This window comes from Neodiprion pinetum, chromosome 4 (genome assembly GCF_021155775.2).
Source record: "Neodiprion pinetum isolate iyNeoPine1 chromosome 4, iyNeoPine1.2, whole genome shotgun sequence".
Taxonomy (NCBI): Eukaryota; Metazoa; Arthropoda; class Insecta; order Hymenoptera; family Diprionidae; genus Neodiprion; species Neodiprion pinetum.
This window is the reverse complement of record NC_060235.2, coordinates 1,523,205-1,541,616: the sequence shown is the minus strand read 5'-3', so window position 1 is coordinate 1,541,616 and position 18,412 is coordinate 1,523,205. Positions and strand designations below refer to the sequence as shown.

Sequence of the window (18,412 nt, the reverse complement as noted above, 5' to 3'; positions counted from 1 at the left end):
GCTTTTAACCGGTCACGCATGCGAGCATTGGTATGTATGTTATGTGTAAGTATAAAACTCGATGTGTCAATCTGACAACTCAGCTGACTGCGACACGCGATAATCCAGAGCAATGCTCGCACTCGCAACTCTCGATACTATCGAACTTCCTTCAAAAAGGAATTTTAATGATAGATAAAAAGCTGGTATAACCGAAAGGAAAATCGGAAATCTGAAACAAAAGCCTTTCATTCTTCTTCGTTCCTCGTTTCAATAAACCGTCTTGTAAACCAGTCGGGTTGACGCATCGTTATTCCTGAAAATCAAACGACTACGGAAGCCGGAAATCGACGAGCGAGAATCCAGAGGTCGCAGCGGTGGCGGATTTCCAGAATGGCTGAAGTCGGGTTTCCCTTTTCTTTCCGAGTCGTCAGCCATCATGGTGAGTGGATATTTCGCACGCTGTTCCGCGCTATTTTACCAGTTCTAGTGCCTCGAGGGGCTTCGATTATTCCCCAATTTAACCTCTGTCATTTAGTCCCGCTCTATTCGATCAGCCGCACTGGAAATACTCGCGCAAATATTCGCCAATAAATCACAAACCTCGAGCCTCGTTATCACGGCCACATGGTGTACACAACAAACCTGCACGCCTTTTGAATCGTTTTAAATAACCTCAGTTTTTCGTGTCGCGTGTGAGAATCTTGTGACGAGATTTTTATTAGGCTGGAAAAATATGATTTAACCACTCTCCAAGCTTCGGCTGGCCTTTTGACAGAGAACACGACAACCTAACCTCTCTGAATTCGGTCAGCAACGCGATTTAATTGTATTTTTCAGCTACTACAATTACTTCACGAATGACGAGACTTTACACTGCTAGACAAACACTGTGGTGGTTGAAACTGATTTAATGAGTCTGACGTACAGTTGGCAAACTACTGCCTAACGCTGAAGGATTCTTTCGCTCTCTGTCAAGCTCTAACGGTGGATGTTATTTAATTTTATATATTTCATTTTACAGCCGCCTAAGAAGGACACGAAGGGGTCTTCTAAGCAACCCCAGAAGACCCAGAAAAAGAAGGAGGGAGGATCCGGTGGCAAAGCCAAAAAGAAGGTTCGAAATTTTGTTCACTTTCTTCATTATTTGTTGTTACATGGCGCAAGCCAAAACAAATTTGCAGTTTAAAATTCTAAGGAGTGCAGACATTTTTACTACATCTTTTTGCACAATACAAACTGAAATAACTTCTCGTATACAATAATTCTTAAATCGTTCATTGTCAAGGATAATTATCTCAAATGACGATCATACCAATTGCCTGATATTCTATGAAGGCGAAAATACTGATTTAATGAGACTGATGAGAAAAATTTGAAACACAAGATTTTTGAATCAAGGATGTGTTGTGTAACAATTATGTAAACTTTTTTTTTGTGTTATCGTAATTGCAGAAGTGGTCCAAGGGAAAAGTTCGCGACAAGTTGAACAACCAGGTCCTGTTCGACAAAGGAACATACGAAAAATTGCTGAAAGAAGTGCCTCAGTACAAACTGATCACACCCTCAATCGTCAGTGAAAGATTGAAGATCCGTGGATCTCTGGCCAGGCGAGCGCTCAACGAACTTCAGCAGAAGGGACTGATCAAGCAGGTCGTTCAACACCACGCCCAACTTATCTACACCCGAACCACAAAGGGTGATGATCCAGCTGCATAAGCTGCTGTTTCCACCTTACCATGTATAATTTGGTTTAATAATAAATAAGGAAAAACCCAAATTAATTTTTACCCTGAGTATATTATACATCTTGAAAATATTTGCGAAATTCAGCGTCACCAATATAAAAGATAAACAACAGTTGCGATTTCAATATACAAGGGATAACCTTGACAATAAAGTAATTGTGGCATATTGTACAGGTAATTATTCTTAATAGTTAATTAAAATTATTTCGCTAGCAGTTGCGCGATACCGAAAAGTGTAGAAGCCAAAGCAGCCTTTTAATTTACGCCTGACGCGCTATCTGACAGCAACTTGCCATACAGGGGCGACTACCGCAAATTCGTTCGAAATCATTCGATGTTTGCAAGCGTGGGGAGACACTCGCAGCCGAGATTTGCACGCCACGTTATACAAATATTAAATCATTATCGTTTCTCGTTTACGAAATATAGGAAAATGACAACAAATATCGTTAAACGAACGGCTCCGTAAGATAAATACTGTCTGCGTCAAATTATTCGAAAACAAAGTATGATAAATTCGAATTCTTTGTCGTGGAATACACTTCCAGGGGATACCATGTTTAAAAAAATACGCTAAATGAATATTGAATTAATCAGGTAGAATTACCACCTTCGGTGGTGTGGAAACGAGTATATATTTGAAATAAGTATCAGTTTTTAATATTCCTCAAAATTGTTGTTCTGAGATAAATTTGTTGGTTGAAGGTCTGTGCGCAATTCATGACATTTCCTTTTATTGTAGATAGAATTTCACGACTTTATCCAATAACTGTTCAAACTTTTTTGGTGTTGAAAGTCAGTAAATAAACCGTCAACTGTGTGTTGATTTTTCGGTCCTTTAAGAAGGGCTATCCTCAGAGATTATCAATACACAGAAGCAAAGGAGAAAAATTAAAAACCCCTCGGGTTGGCGTCAAAAGGCAACGGGTGTCAACAAAGAAGGCGGGAATAGCAAAATTTACTCGTTGACAAAATAACAAAATAAAGTAAAATGACAAAGTGAAGTAGACCGCATATTTACTGACCTCCGACACCGAAAACGTTTCAATCATTTCCTTTCATTTCTTGTACGTTGCCAAATATCAGATTGCGAAACGCTCTGTACCTGATGACAAGGTTGTCAAACAACAGTTGAAGAAAATATGAAAAGTGTTTGACGGTTGACACAGGCAACGGAGAGCGATATTTTCGCGGTCGTAAATTAACCAGTAATTCATATGATCTCGAGTGAAAAAAAAATCCGTATTTCATGCAAACCGTACTTCTCTCGTTGAAATTAGATCTCTCCAAACCGTACGTAATGAGTAATCCGCAATCGTCAGAGAAAGTTGTTTAATTTTTTTCCCTACGTTACATTTCGGCATTATACGTATATTATCTGTGATAAACGAAACCCCCAGGTGAGAAATAGACAGATGGGGAGGCCGTGGCACCGGTCAATTGTTTATTGTTTTATTATGGCCACGGTTGAATGAGACAAGCATTTTTCTGTGCCAAATTTTCCTCCAGGTACAAGTTGGACTTAATGCCAAATTTCCAGTGATCTCTGCACCTGCCTCCAGCACAATCTTCAATGACAGGCCAGGTAGGCCTCCCCATTTCCGTATTGCAAGTGTTTCGCCTCGGTCTATGACCTGGATTCTAAAATTTGTTCACCAAAAAGAAGGGCACCGAAAAAGAGGTACATTCACGTAGTCTAAAGCGCTTTTCTTTCCCTTCAAACGATCGCTTTACTGTATCGTAACAAAGAAAAGATCGACAAATGCGAACAGACAGTCCAAAGAGGCTTGATAAAGTACATTGTCATTCCAAAGGAGTCAGGGCACCTCCAATGAAGAGCCTTTGGCATGGCCACGCGACTCAGCCCCCGAAATTCGGAGGTGAACGCGCTTGAACAGCGAGGCTATCTAATCGGGAAAAAAATTGGACAAGTAAGTAAACCATTTTATTTCCAAAAAATTCATGATTATTTGCACCACAGTTTTTTATGAATTAAATGTAAGTTTCAATAGAGTCTATGAATTGAGGTTCCGTAGAGAAAAATATAGAGATACTGGTACAACAATTTTCGTGTGAATTTCTGCTTCATTCTTGTCGCGCGATAGCTGCAGTTTATCGGTAGAACACAGATCTATGTGAAAACTTATCTGCACAATTCTCAAAACAAGAATGTATCGAGTCTTACGAAATATCAAATCACTGTTTTACCAGGGTAGCAGTATTCAATGGTTACAAAGTGATTGATTCACCCCAGTTAGCAAAACTTGAAATCGTCAAAATGACGTCTAAAGGATGTCTTATGCGCCATTTTTTGAAAAGATATCTTAATGCCTAAAAGATGTCCTTGGTACCTCATAGACGTCAGAAAATGGTGCATGAGACATCCTTTAGACGTCTTTTTTGACGACTTCAAGTTTTGTGCTATCTGGGTCTTCACTTACTTGCACCGCTATTTCAAAACTCAGTATGTTTGCTTGATAAATTCGATGCTCTGAATAAAGATGAATTGACCGATTCACAGGGATCGTACGCCACGGTCCATTTGGCCGACTATGTGGACGGAACGAGTCCAAAGAAGATGCGGCTGGCGTGCAAGATATTCGATAAGGAGAAGGCCCCCCGTGATTTCCTGGACAAGTTCTTCCCGCGAGAGTTGGAGATCCTGACGAAGATCGAGAACCCGCACATAATCCAGGTGCACAGCATCCTGCAGCGCGGTCCTCGGGTCTTCATCTTCATGAGGTACGCGGACAACGGCGATCTCCTGGACTTCGTGAAGAGGAACGGCGTGGTCCCGGAGCAGCAGTCGAAGTTGTGGTTCCGGCAGATGGCATCCGGGCTTCACTACCTCCACGGGAAGAACATCGCGCATCGGGACCTCAAGTGCGAGAATATCCTCCTCTCCCGTCGGTTCAACGTCAAGCTCGCGGATTTCGGGTTCGCCAGGTTCTGCGCCGACAACGATGGCCGTCGGGTGCTGAGCCAGACGTATTGCGGATCGGCGGCGTACGCGGCACCGGAAGTCGTCTCGGGGACGCCGTACAACCCGAAACTGGCCGACGTCTGGTCCCTCGGGATAATCCTCTTCATAATGCTGAACGCCTCGATGCCGTTCGACGATTCGAACCTCCGGAAGCTCCTCAAGGACCAGATGTCCAGGAACTGGGTCTTCCGCTCACGCGTTCGCGACACCGTCTCCGCCCTCGCCAAGAGCATCGTCCGTCACATCCTCGAGCCCGACATCACCCTCAGACTCACCCTCGACCGGGTCCTCGGTCACGAATGGGTTCGCACGAGGAAAGAAAAGCCCGGATCTCTCGGCAGCAGGCTAGTTCATTCTGCGCCCCCGATCCACCCCCAGGTGAATAGAACAAAACCAGTTAAGCCGAGGTCCTTGCAACGCGATCGCGACCTTTTACCTATCGACGCTAATGACGCAGCATCCACTCGCTCGCGTTCAGAGATCGGTCGGAAAATCGGGTCCGCTGTGACGAGCTTTGTCAGATATTGGGGGAGGATTTTCGGCTCCGGAGCTCAGTCTTCGTCTGCCTCATCTGCCGATCGGAAAGACCAACGAAATCTAACTTGCGGCCGGAAGTCGATCGTGTTTATCGCAGGGCCTTCCAGTTCTCGCTCGTTTCCGTCGACTGAAAAAGAATACGGTTTTCGTATCGCTGTCGAACCGCCGGAAAATTTCCCAAAATTTACAACGCTGGTATCTGAAGAGGTCAGGATCAAACAGTCGCAAAATATTGACACGGAATTTGCATACATTCCAGATCTTATAAGCGAATTAGTATTCCGGCGGCATCCGGTGCCTGAGAAACTTCAGTCATTGATCGACTCGATTCAAAAGGAAGCTGAATTATCTTTAAAACTTGATTTATCCTCGGCACCGTCTGCCCAAAATTCTATTGCTGCTTACTCCGTTGATCAGGAAACAGCCGTTCAGGTTTCTCTGGGGGAATTAGAACCAAGTCCGTTGATCGAGTCACATTCTAACGACAAATTTTTAAAGGTTGAGAAGTATGACGATCACAGTAAATTAAACGGAACCTCAAGTCGTCGGGCATCCGTGATATTTAAAGTGAAGGGATCAGTTTTCAGCCTTCGTCAGGCTAAAAACGTCCAAGTAACCCGATAATGCGCATGAAATTAAAGAAAGCTTGTATCAGGTGAATTTTTCTTCATTTATTTTTCTATTTCTTTCCAAAGTCGAGGCTTGGCAGAAAATGGGAGAAACAATTTTTTATCAATAAACTATTGTAACATGAAAAACTTGAGTATTTTATTCTTTTTTTCACAAACTCTTAGGATGCGGAAAAAATAGATTACGATATGTACATGCTAACGACAGTATTTTTGCCCAAAGGTCAGCGGGGGAGGCGTGAACATGGGTGGTTCGGGATTAGCACCGACCGGAAGTCCTCCAGCGGCGGCTAGAACGGGGATAACAATGTTCAAGAATCAAGAAAACGCCGTCCAAAGTACCGGTGCTAAGTCTATGGATGCAACGACTAAAGATTCAGCTGGACAGCCGCCAATTGTCGTTGAATAAGTGACAAGTGTGAATTGCTACTACAAATTAGAAAATAAAAAAAAGTTTTTACGAACGGACAATGAATTTACCATGTAGAAATTGAAACTACCAACCCTCGTACTTACTTCAATGTTGTTATATTCTTATACAATTTTATGATCAATTTATTATATGCCAAATAAACTTGTTAAGAACTGTCTGTGACAATTTGTTCGAATCTGTATTAGATTTAAGAGCAACCCAATGAACACTATGCATATCTCAAGTAACGTACGTCGGTACTCGATTTTGACTGATTCCATAACCCTATAATGAGAATTTCGATCACAGTGAATTGGAGCAAATCGTATTGACCGTGATTCAATTTTATTGCGGTGTATTTATTTTGATTTACATTATGGTGAACAATAAAAAAAAATATAATGCTCATAATTGGGATACTGAGATTCTGTTAACGGAGAAAGAAAAGAATCGCACCATTCATCAGCATAATTCGTGTTTTTGTGGCATTGGCTATATTTTCACATTTAGGAACTACAATAAATCAATTAGCTTGCGATCAGATGTAACAGCGAAAAAGTGCGAAGACTTTTATCTGGTTCCGGATGAGCTGGATTGAGGATCGCTGAATTTGAATTGATGGGTTCTTCCGGTCTAAATCGGTATGACGAAGCTCAACCGATTACGTGTTTTCAATGATTCGATGAACCTAGAATAACATGCAATGTCAAAAAGCATTGCTAAAGACGATTGCACACGATATGAGAACATTGTGAACAACAGATCGGACGCGAAAACGCAGAACATACAATTTCGTCGCATTTCTATGGTAATTTTTCAGGTATCGGTTCTACGGTCTTTTTGGAGTGTTTCGTGCAATTCCCAAGATTCCAGTTGGTCTAAGAGACGTCTGACGAATCAATTCTGAGACTAAAGACTTTGGGCTGACGAGAAAAGAAAGCTAACCCCTTTGCATTTTTGGCGAAAATTTTCGCGATTTTGAAAAGTGCTGGAATAAATTCTTTGATGTACTATACCGAAGTAATTTCGCGGGAAAAAACGATTGAGCGCAGTCCCAATACGCTGCGAGCAACAGATCAGGAGTTACAGCCAAAAAACGAAAACCTGAATTTTCGACATTTTACAGCAGGTGCTTTTGTCCTCGTATCTTCTCTCCCGTTGATCCCACGCTCCTTTTGCTGCGTTTTCTGAGTTCCTTGGAGTCCAATTGACCGGGAAAGAGTCATACGAATCAATTCTGAAACGAGAAATTTTTTGGTCAAAAAAAAAGGAAGGTTAACCCCTTTGTATTTTTGGCGAAAATTTTCGCGATTTTCAAAAGTGCTGGAATAAATTAATTGTGGCACTATTCCGACGTAATTTTGCGAGAGAAATCGATTGGGCGCAGTCCCGATACGCCGCGATCAACGCATCGAAAGTTACAGCCAAAACACGAAAACCTGAATTTTCGACATTTTTCAGCAGGTGCATTTTCGATCGTAACTTCTGTGCTGTTGATCCCAGGCCACTTTCGCTGTGTTTTCTGAGTTCCTGGGGGTCCAATCAGTCAGGAAAGGGTCATACGAATCGGATCTGAGACGGAAAATTTCCGGTCGAAAATTTGGCAAAAAAGTAAGGCTAACCCCTTTGCATTTTTGGCGAAAATTTACGCGATTTTCGAAGGTGCTGTATTAAATTAATTGTGGCACTATTCCGACGTAATTTTGCGAGAGAAATCGATTGGGCGCAGTCCCAATACGCTGCGATCAACGCATGGAAAGTTACAGCGAAAAAACGAAAACCTGAATTTTCGACATTTTTCAGCAGGTGCTTTTTTCCTCGTATCTTCTCTCCCGTTGATCCCACGCTCCTTTTGCTGCGTTTTCTGAGTTCCTTGGGGTCCAATTGGTCGGGTAGAAGTCGTACGAATCAATTCTGAGACGAAAAATTTTTTGGTCAAAAAAAAGGAAGGTTAACCCCTTTGTATTTTTGGCGAAAATTTTCGCGATTTTCAAAAGTGCTAGAATTAATTAATTGTGGCACTATTCCGACGTAATTTTGCGTGAGAAATCGATTGGGCGCAGTCCCGATACGCTGCGATCAACGCATCGAAAGTTACAGCCAAAAAACGAAAACCTGAATTTTCGACATTTTTCAGCAGGTGCTTTCTTCCTCGTATCTTCTCTCCCGTTGATCCCACGCTCCTTTTGCTGCGTTTTCTGAGTTCCTTGGGGTCCAATTGGTCGGGAAAGAGTCATACGAATCGATTCTGAGACGAAAAATTTTTTGGTCATAAAAAAGGAGGGTTAACCCCTCTGTATTTTTGGCGAAAATTTCCGCGATCATCAGAAGTGCTGGAATAAATCAATTGTGGCGCTATTCCGACGTAATTTTGCGAGAGAAATCGATTGGGCGCAGTCCCAATACGCTGCGATCAACGCATCGAAAGTTACAGCCAAAAAACGAAAACCTGAATTTTCGACATTTTTCAGCAGGTGCTTTTTTCCTCGTATCTTCTCTCTCGTTGATCCCACGCTCCTTTTGCTGCGTTTTCTGAGTTCCTTGGGGTCCAATTGGTCGGGTAAAAGTCATACGAATCAATTCTGAGACGAAAAATTTTTTGGTCAAAAAAAAAGGAAGGTTAACCCCTTTGTATTTTTGGCGAAAATTTTCGCGATTTTCAAAAGTGCTGGAATAAATTAATGGTGGCACTATTCCGACGTAATTTTGCGTGAGAAATCGATTGGGCGCAGTCCCAATACGCTGCGATCAACGCATCGAAAGTTACAGCCAAAAAACGAAAACCTGAATTTTCGACATTTTTCAGCAGGTGCTTTTTTCCTCGTATCTTCTCTCCCGTTGATCCCACGATCCTTTTGCTGCGTTTTCTGAGTTCCTTGGGGTCCAATTGGTCGGGTAGAAGTCATACGAATCAATTCTGAGACGAAAAATTTTTTGGTCAAAAAAAAAGGAAGGTTAACCCCTTTGTATTTTTGGCGAAAATTTTCGCGATTTTCAAAAGTGCTAGAATTAATTAATTGTGGCACTATTCCGACGTAATTTTGCGTGAGAAATCGATTGGGCGCAGTCCTGATACGCTGCGATCAACGCATCGAAAGTTACAGCCAAAAAACGAAAACCTGAATTTTCGACATTTTTCAGCAGGTGCTTTTTTCCTCGTATCTTCTCTCCCGTTGATCCCACGCTCCTTTTGCTGCGTTTTCTGAGTTCCTTGGGGTCCAATTGGTCGGGTAAAAGTCATACGAATCAATTCTGAGACGAAAAATTTTTTGGTCGAAAAAAAAGGAAGGTTAACCCCTTTGTATTTTTGGCGAAAATTTTCGCGATTTTCAAAAGTGCTGGAATAAATTAATTGTGGCACTATTTCGACGTAATTTTGCGAGAGAAATCGATTGGGCGCAGTCCCAATACGCTGCGATCAACGCATCGAAAGTAACAGCCAAAAAACGAAAACCTGAATTTTCGACATTTTTCAGCAGGTGCTTTTTTCCTCGTATCTTCTCTCCCGTTGATCCCACGCTCCTTTTGCTGCGTTTTCTGAGTTCCTTGGGGTCCAATTGGTCGGAAAAGAGTCATACGACTCAAGTCTGAGACGAAAAATTTTTTGGTCAAAAAAAAAGGAAGGTTAACCCCTTTGTATTTTTGGCGAATATTTTCGCGATTTTCAAAAGTGCTGGAATAAATTAATTGTGGCTTTATTCCGACGTAATTTTGCGAGAGAAATCGATTGGGCGCAGTCCCAATACGCTGCGATCAACGCGTCGAAAGTTGCAGCCAAAAAACGAAAACCTGAATTTTCGACATTTTTCAGCAGGTGCTTTTTTCCTCGTATCTTCTCTCCCGTTGATCGCACGCTCCTTTTGCTGCGTTTTCTGAGTTCCTTGGGGTCCAATTGGTCGGGAAAGAGTCATACGAATCAATTCTGAGACGACAAATTTTTTGGTCAGAAAAAAAAGGAAGGCTAACCCCTTTGTATTTTTGGCGAAAATTTACGCGATTTCTAAAAGTGCTGGAATAAATTAATTGTGGCGCTATTCCGACGTAATCTTGCGAGAGAAATCGATTGGGCGCAGTCCCAATACGCTGCGATCAACGCGTCGAAAGTTACAGCCAAAAAACGAAAACCTGAATTTTCGACATTTTTCAGCAGGTGCTTTTTTCCTCGTATCTTCTCTCCCGTTGATCCCACGCTCCTTTTGCTGCGTTTTCTGAGTTCCTTGGGGTCCAATTGGTCGGGTAAAAGTCATACGAATCAATTCTGAGACGAAAAATTTTTTGGTCAAAAAAAAAGGAAGGTTAACCCCTTTGTATTTTTGGCGAAAATTTTCGCGATTTTCAAAAGTGCTGGAATAAATTAATTGTGGCACTGTTCCTACGTAATTTTGCGAGAGAAATCGATTGGGCGCAGTCCCAATACGCTGCGATCAACGCATCGAAAGTTACAGCCAAAAAACGAAAACCTGAATTTTCGACATTTTTCAGCAGGTGCTTTTTTTCTCGTATTTTCTCTCCCGTTGATCCCACGCTCCTTTTGCTGCGTTTTCTGAGTTCCTTGGGGTCTAATTGGTCGGGTAAAAGTCATACGAATCAATTCTGAGACGAAAAATTTTTTGGTCAAAAAAAAAGGAAGGTGAACCCCTTTGTATTTTTGGCGAAAATTTTCGCGATTTTCAAAAGTGCTGGAATAAATTAATGGTGGCACTATTCCGACGTAATTTTGCGTGAGAAATCGATTGGGCGCAGTCCCAATACGCTGCGATCAACGCATCGAAAGTTACAGCCAAAAAACGAAAACCTGAATTTTCGACATTTTTCAGCAGGTGCTTTTTTCCTCGTATCTTCTCTCCCGTTGATCCCACGCTCCTTTAGCTGCGTTTTCTGAGTTCTTCGGGGTCCAATTGGTCGGGAAAGAGTCATACGACTCAATTCTGAGACGAAAAATTTTTTGGTCAAAAAAAAAGGAAGGTTAACTTTGTATTTTTGGCGAAAATTTTCGCGATTTTCAAAAGTGCTGGAATAAATTAATTGTGGCACTATTCCGACGTAATTTTGCGAGAGAAATCGATTAGGCGCAGTCCCAATACGCTGCGATCAACGCATCGAAAGTTACAGCCAAAAAACGAAAACCTGAATTTTCGACATTTTTCAGCAGGTGCTTTTTTCCTCGTATCTTCTCTCCCGTTGATCCCACGCTCCTTTTGCTGCGTTTTCTGAGTTCCTTGGGGTCCAATTGGTCGGGTAGAAGTCATACGAATCAATTCTGAGACGAAAAATTTTTTGGTCAAAAAAAAAGGAAGGTTAACCCCTTTGTATTTTTGGCGAAAATTTTCGCGATTTTCAAAAGTGCTAGAATTAATTAATTGTGGCACTATTCCGACGTAATTTTGCGTGAGAAATCGATTGGGCGCAGTCCCGATACGCTGCGATCAACGCATCGAAAGTTACAGCCAAAAAACGAAAACCTGAATTTTCGACATTTTTCAGCAGGTGCTTTCTTCCTCGTATCTTCTCTCCCGTTGATCCCACGCTCCTTTTGCTGCGTTTTCTGAGTTCCTTGGGGTCCAATTGGTCGGAAAAGAGTCATACGACTCAAGTCTGAGACGAAAAATTTTTTGGTCAAAAAAAAAGGAAGGTTAACCCCTTTGTATTTTTGGCGAAAATTTTCGCGATTCTCAAAAGTGCTGGAATTGATTAATTGTGGCACTATTCCGACGTAATTTTGCGAAAGAAATCGGTTGAGCGCAGTCCCAATACGCTGCGATCAACGCATCAAAAGTTACAGCCAAAAAACGAAAACCTGAATTTTCGACATTTTTCAGCAGGTGCTTTTTTCCTCGTATCTTCTCTCCCGTTGATCCCACGCTCCTTTTGCTGCGTTTTCTAAGTTCCTAGAAGTCCGATTGGTCGGGAAAGAGTCATACGAATCAATTCTGAGACGACAAATTTTTTGGTCAAAAAAAAAGGAAGGCTAACCCCTTTGTATTTTTGGCGAAAATTTACGCGATTTCTAAAAGTGCTGGAATAAATTAATTGTGGCGCTATTCCGACGTAATCTTGCGAGAGAAATCGATTGGGCGCAGTCCCAATACGCTGCGATCAACGCGTCGAAAGTTACAGCCAAAAAACGAAAACCTGAATTTTCGACATTTTTCAGCAGGTGCTTTTTTCCTCGTATCTTCTCTCCCGTTGATCCCACGCTCCTTTTGCTGCGTTTTCTGAGTTCCTTGGGGTCCAATTGGTCGGGTAAAAGTCATACGAATCAATTCTGAGACGAAAAATTTTTTGGTCAAAAAAAAAGGAAGGTTAACCCCTTTGTATTTTTGGCGAAAATTTTCGCGATTTTCAAAAGTGCTGGAATAAATTAATTGTGGCACTGTTCCGACGTAATTTTGCGAGAGAAATCGATTGGGCGCAGTCCCAATACGCTGCGATCAACGCATCGAAAGTTACAGCCAAAAAACGAAAACCTGAATTTTCGACATTTTTCAGCAGGTGCTTTTTTTCTCGTATTTTCTCTCCCGTTGATCCCACGCTCCTTTTGCTGCGTTTTCTGAGTTCCTTGGGGTCCAATTGGTCGGGTAAAAGTCATACGAATCAATTCTGAGACGAAAAATTTTTTGGTCAAAAAAAAAGGAAGGTTAACCCCTTTGTATTTTTGGCGAAAATTTTCGCGATTTTCAAAAGTGCTGGAATAAATTAATGGTGGCACTATTCCGACGTAATTTTGCGTGAGAAATCGATTGGGCGCAGTCCCAATACGCTGCGATCAACGCATCGAAAGTTACAGCCAAAAAACGAAAACCTGAATTTTCGACATTTTTCAGCAGGTGCTTTTTTCCTCGTATCTTCTCTCCCGTTGATCCCACGCTCCTTTTGCTGCGTTTTCTGAGTTCTTCGGGGTCCAATTGGTCGGGAAAGAGTCATACGACTCAATTCTGAGACGAAAAATTTTTTGGTCAAAAAAAAAGGAAGGTTAACTTTGTATTTTTGGCGAAAATTTTCGCGATTTTCAAAAGTGCTGGAATAAATTAATTGTGGCACTATTCCGACGTAATTTTGCGAGAGAAATCGATTAGGCGCAGTCCCAATACGCTGCGATCAACGCATCGAAAGTTACAGCCAAAAAACGAAAACCTGAATTTTCGACATTTTTCAGCAGGTGCTTTTTTCCTCGTATCTTCTCTTCCGTTGATCCCACGCTCCTTTTGCTGCGTTTTCTGAGTTCCTTGGGGTCCAATTGGTCGGGTAGAAGTCATACGAATCAATTCTGAGACGAAAAATTTTTTGGTCAAAAAAAAAGGAAGGTTAACCCCTTTGTATTTTTGGCGAAAATTTTCGCGATTTTCAAAAGTGCTAGAATTAATTAATTGTGGCACTATTCCGACGTAATTTTGCGTGAGAAATCGATTGGGCGCAGTCCCGATACGCTGCGATCAACGCATCGAAAGTTACAGCCAAAAAACGAAAACCTGAATTTTCGACATTTTTCAGCAGGTGCTTTCTTCCTCGTATCTTCTCTCCCGTTGATCCCACGCTCCTTTTGCTGCGTTTTCTGAGTTCCTTGGGGTCCAATTGGTCGGAAAAGAGTCATACGACTCAAGTCTGAGACGAAAAATTTTTTGGTCAAAAAAAAAGGAAGGTTAACCCCTTTGTATTTTTGGCGAAAATTTTCGCGATTCTCAAAAGTGCTGGAATTGATTAATTGTGGCACTATTCCGACGTAATTTTGCGAAAGAAATCGATTGAGCGCAGTCCCAATACGCTGCGATCAACGCATCAAAAGTTACAGCCAGAAAACGAAAACCTGAATTTTCGACATTTTTCAGCAGGTGCTTTTTTCCTCGTATCTTCTCTCCCGTTGATCCCACGCTCCTTTTGCTGCGTTTTCTAAGTTCCTAGAAGTCCGATTGGTCGGGAAAGAGTCATACGAATCGATTCTGAGACGAAAAATTTTTTGGTCAAAAAAAAAGGAAGGCTAACCCCTTTGTATTTTTGGCGAAAATTTTCGCGATTTTCAAAAGTGCTGGAATAAATGAATTGTGGCACTATTCCGACGTAATTTTGCGAGAGAAATCGATTGGGCGCAGTCCCAATACGCTGCGATCAACGCATCAAAAGTTACAGCCAAAAAACGAAAACCTGAATTTTCGACATTTTTCAGCAGGTGCTTTTTTCCTCGTATCTTCTCTCCCGTTGATCCCACGCTCCTTTTGCTGCGTTTTCTGAGTTCTTCGGGGTCCAATTGGTCGGGAAAGTCATACGACTCAATTCTGAGACGAAAAATTTTTTGGTCAAAAAAAAAGGAAGGTTAACCCCTTTGTATTTTTGGCGAAAATTTTCGCGATTTTCAAAAGTGCTGGAATAAATTAATTGTGGCACTATTCCAAAGTAATTTTGCGAGAGAAATCGATTGGGCGCAGTCCCAATACGCTGCGATCAACACATCAAAAGTTACAGCCAAAAAACGAAAACCTGAATTTTCAAAATTTTTCAGCAGGTGCTTTTTTCCTCGTATTTTCTCTCCCGTTGATCCCACGCTCCTTTTGCTGCGTTGTCTGAGTTCCTTGGGGTCCAATTGGTTGGGAAAGAGTCATACGAATCGATTCTGAGACGAAAAATTTTTTGGTCATAAAAAAGGAAGGTTAACCCCTTTGTATTTTTGGCGAAAATTTTGGCGATTTTCAAAAGTGCTGGAATAGATTAATTGTGGCACTATTCCGACGTAATTTTGCGAGAGAAATCGATTGGGCGCAGTCCCAATACGCTGCGATCAACGCATCAAAAGTAACAGCCAAAAAACGAAAACCTGAATTTTCAAAATTTTTCAGCAGGTTCTTTTTTCCTCGTATTTTCTCTCCCGTTGATCCCACGCTCCTTTTGCTGCGTTTTCTGAGTTCCTTGGGGTCCAATTGGTCGGGTAAAAGTCATACGAATCCATTCTAAGACGAGAAATTTTTTGGTCAAAAAAAAAGGAAGGTTAACCCCTTTGTATTTTTGGCGAAAATTTTCGCGATTTTCAAAAGTGCTAGAATTAATTAATTGTGGCACTATTCCGACGTAATTTTGCGTGAGAAATCGATTGGGCGCAGTCTCAATACGCTGCGATCAACGCATCGAAAGTTACAGCCAAAAAACGAAAACCTGAATTTTCGACATTTTTCAGCAGGTGCTTTTTTCCTCGTATCTTCTCTCCCGTTGATCCCACGCTCCTTTTGCTGCGTTTTCTGAGTTCTTCGGGGTCCAATTGGTCGGAAAAGAGTCATACGACTCAATTCTGAGACGAAAAATTTTTTGGTCAAAAAAAAAGGAAGGTTAACCCCTTTGTATTTTTGGCGAAAATTTTCGCGATTTTCAAAAGTGCTGGAATACATTAATTGTGGCACTATTCCGACGTAATTTTGCGTGAGAAATCGATTGGGCGCAGTCTCAATACGCTGCGATCAACGCATCGAAAGTTACAGCCAAAAAACGAAAACCTGAATTTTCGACATTTTTCAGCAGGTGCTTTTTTCCTCGTATCTTCTCTCCCGTTGATCCCACGCTCCTTTTGCTGCGTTTTCTGAGTTCTTCGGGGTCCAATTGGTCGGAAAAGAGTCATACGACTCAATTCTGAGACGAAAAATTTTTTGGTCAAAAAAAAAGGAAGGTTAACCCCTTTGTATTTTTGGCGAAAATTTTCGCGATTTTCAAAAGTGCTGGAGTAAATTAATTGTGGCACTATTCCGACGTAATTTTGCGAGAGAAATCGATTGGGCGCAGTCCCAATACGCTGCGATCAACGCATCGAAAGTTACAGCCAAAAAACGAAAACCCGAATTTTCGACATTTTTCAGCAGGTGCTTTTTTCCTCGTATCTTCTCTTCCGTTGATCCCACGCTCCTTTTGCTGCGTTTTCTGAGTTCCTTGAAGTCCAATTGGTCGGGTAAAAGTCATACGAATCAATTCTGAGACGACAAATTTTTTGGTCAAAAAAAAAGGAAGGCTAACCCCTTTGTATTTTTGGCGAAAATTTTCGCGATTTTCAAAAGTGCTGGAGTAAATTAATTGTGGCACTATTCCGACGTAATTTTGCGAGAGAAATCGATTGGGCGCAGTCCCAATACGCTGCGATCAACGCATCGAAAGTTACAGCCAAAAAACGAAAACCTGAATTTTCGACATTTTTCAGCAGGTGCTTTTTTCCTCGTATCTTCTCTCCCGTTGATCCCACGCTCCTTTTGCTGCGTTTTCTGAGTTCCTTGGGGTCCAATTGGTCGGGTGAAAGTCATACGAATCAATTCTGAGACGAAAAATTTTTTGGTCAAAAAAAAAGGAAGGTTAACCCCTTTGTATTTTTGGCGAAAATTTTCGCGATTTTCAAAAGTGCTGGGATAAATTATTGGTGGCACTATTCCGACGTAATTTTGCGTGAGAAATTGATTGGGCGCAGTCCCAATACGCTGCGATCAACGCATCGAAAGTTACAGCCAAAAAACGAAAACCCGAATTTTCGACATTTTTCAGCAGGTGCTTTTTTCCTCGTATCTTCTCTCCCGTTGATCCCACGCTCCTTTTGCTGCGTTTTCTGAGTTCCTTGGGGTCCAATAGGTCGGGTAAAAGTCATACGAATCAATTCTGAGACGAAAAATTTTTTGGTCAAAAAAAAAGGAAAGTTAACCCCTTTGTATTTTTGGCGAAAATTTTCGCGATTTTCAAAAGTGCTGGAGTAAATTAATTGTGGCACTATTCCGACGTAATTTTGCGAGAGAAATCGATTGGGCGCAGTCCCAATACGCTGCGATCAACGCATCGAAAGTTACAGCCAAAAAACGAAAACCCGAATTTTCGACATTTTTCAGCAGGTGCTTTTTTCCTCGTATCTTCTCTTCCGTTGATCCCACGCTCCTTTTGCTGCGTTTTCTGAGTTCCTTGAAGTCCAATTGGTCGGGTAAAAGTCATACGAATCAATTCTGAGACGACAAATTTTTTGGTCAAAAAAAAAGGAAGGCTAACCCCTTTGTATTTTTGGCGAAAATTTTCGCGATTTTCAAAAGTGCTGGAGTAAATTAATTGTGGCACTATTCCGACGTAATTTTGCGAGAGAAATCGATTGGGCGCAGTCCCAATACGCTGCGATCAACGCATCGAAAGTTACAGCCAAAAAACGGAAACCTGAATTTTCGACATTTTTCAGCAGGTGAATTTTTCCTCGTATCTTCTCTCCCGTTGATCCCACGCTCCTTTTGCTGCGTTTTCTGAGTTCCTTGGGGTCCAATTGGTCGGGTAAAAGTCATACGAATCAATTCTGAGACGAAAAATTTTTTGGTCAAAAAAAAAGGAAGGTTAACCCCTTTGTATTTTTGGCGAAAATTTTCGCGATTTTCAAAAGTGCTGGAATAAATTAATTGTGGCACTGTTCCGACGTAATTTTGCGAGAGAAATCGATTGGGCGCAGTCCCAATACGCTGCGATCAACGCATCGAAAGTTACAGCCAAAAAACGAAAACCTGAATTTTCGACATTTTTCAGCAGGTGCTTTTTTTCTCGTATTTTCTCTCCCGTTGATCCCACGCTCCTTTTGCTGCGTTTTCTGAGTTCCTTGGGGTCTAATTGGTCGGGTAAAAGTCATACGAATCAATTCTGAGACGAAAAATTTTTTGGTCAAAAAAAAAGGAAGGTTAACCCCTTTGTATTTTTGGCGAAAATTCTCGCGATTTTCAAAAGTGCTGGAATAAATTAATGGTGGCACTATTCCGACGTAATTTTGCGTGAGAAATCGATTGGGCGCAGTCCCAATACGCTGCGATCAACGCATCGAAAGTTACAGCCAAAAAACGAAAACCTGAATTTTCGACATTTTTCAGCAGGTGCTTTTTTCCTCGTATCTTCTCTCCCGTTGATCCCACGCTTCTTTAGCTGCGTTTTCTGAGTTCTTCGGGGTCCAATTGGTCGGGAAAGAGTCATACGACTCAATTCTGAGACGAAAAATTTTTTGGTCAAAAAAAAAGGAAGGTTAACTTTGTATTTTTGGCGAAAATTTTCGCGATTTTCAAAAGTGCTGGAATAAATTAATTGTGGCACTATTCCGACGTAATTTTGCGAGAGAAATCGATTAGGCGCAGTCCCAATACGCTGCGATCAACGC

The 18,412-nt window shown here is 41.7% G+C and overlaps 2 protein-coding genes and 1 non-coding gene across 3 annotated transcripts; all 3 read left to right on the top strand.

Moving 5' to 3' along the window:
* Nucleotides 1-277: 277 nt before the first annotated feature.
* On the top strand, nucleotides 278-1,763 carry RpS25 (ribosomal protein S25). The gene is made up of 3 exons (XM_046619873.2): nucleotides 278-421; nucleotides 1,004-1,096; nucleotides 1,435-1,763. The coding sequence occupies exons 1-3, from the start codon at nucleotides 419-421 to the stop codon at nucleotides 1,696-1,698; spliced, it is 360 nt and encodes a 119-aa protein (XP_046475829.1). The 5' UTR covers nucleotides 278-418; the 3' UTR covers nucleotides 1,699-1,763.
* LOC124218338 (small nucleolar RNA SNORD57) lies at nucleotides 1,277-1,347 on the top strand. The gene has a single exon (XR_006883039.1). It is a non-coding gene; the product is annotated as a small nucleolar RNA SNORD57 (small nucleolar RNA).
* A 1,811-nt stretch (nucleotides 1,764-3,574) lies between the features above and the next one.
* On the top strand, nucleotides 3,575-6,285 carry Tssk (Testis-specific serine/threonine kinase). The gene is made up of 3 exons (XM_046622627.1): nucleotides 3,575-3,658; nucleotides 4,249-5,088; nucleotides 6,100-6,285. Exons 1-3 carry the CDS (start codon nucleotides 3,575-3,577, stop codon nucleotides 6,283-6,285), a joined length of 1,110 nt encoding a protein of 369 aa, XP_046478583.1.
* Nucleotides 6,286-18,412: the final 12,127 nt, after the last annotated feature.

Excerpts from the sequence above, each read along its gene's own strand:
- RpS25 (XM_046619873.2), top strand. Across the intron at positions 1,097-1,434 it reads GTGGCAAAGCCAAAAAGAAG|AAGTGGTCCAAGGGAAAAGT; the intron begins GTTCGAAATTTT and ends TCGTAATTGCAG.
- Tssk (XM_046622627.1), top strand. The coding sequence starts at position 3,575 with ATGGCCACGCGACTCAGCCCCCGAAATTCGGAGGTGAACGCGCTTGAA. Across the intron at positions 3,659-4,248 it reads TCGGGAAAAAAATTGGACAA|GGATCGTACGCCACGGTCCA; the intron begins GTAAGTAAACCA and ends ACCGATTCACAG. Across the intron at positions 5,089-6,099 it reads CGCCCCCGATCCACCCCCAG|GTCAGCGGGGGAGGCGTGAA; the intron begins GTGAATAGAACA and ends TTTTGCCCAAAG.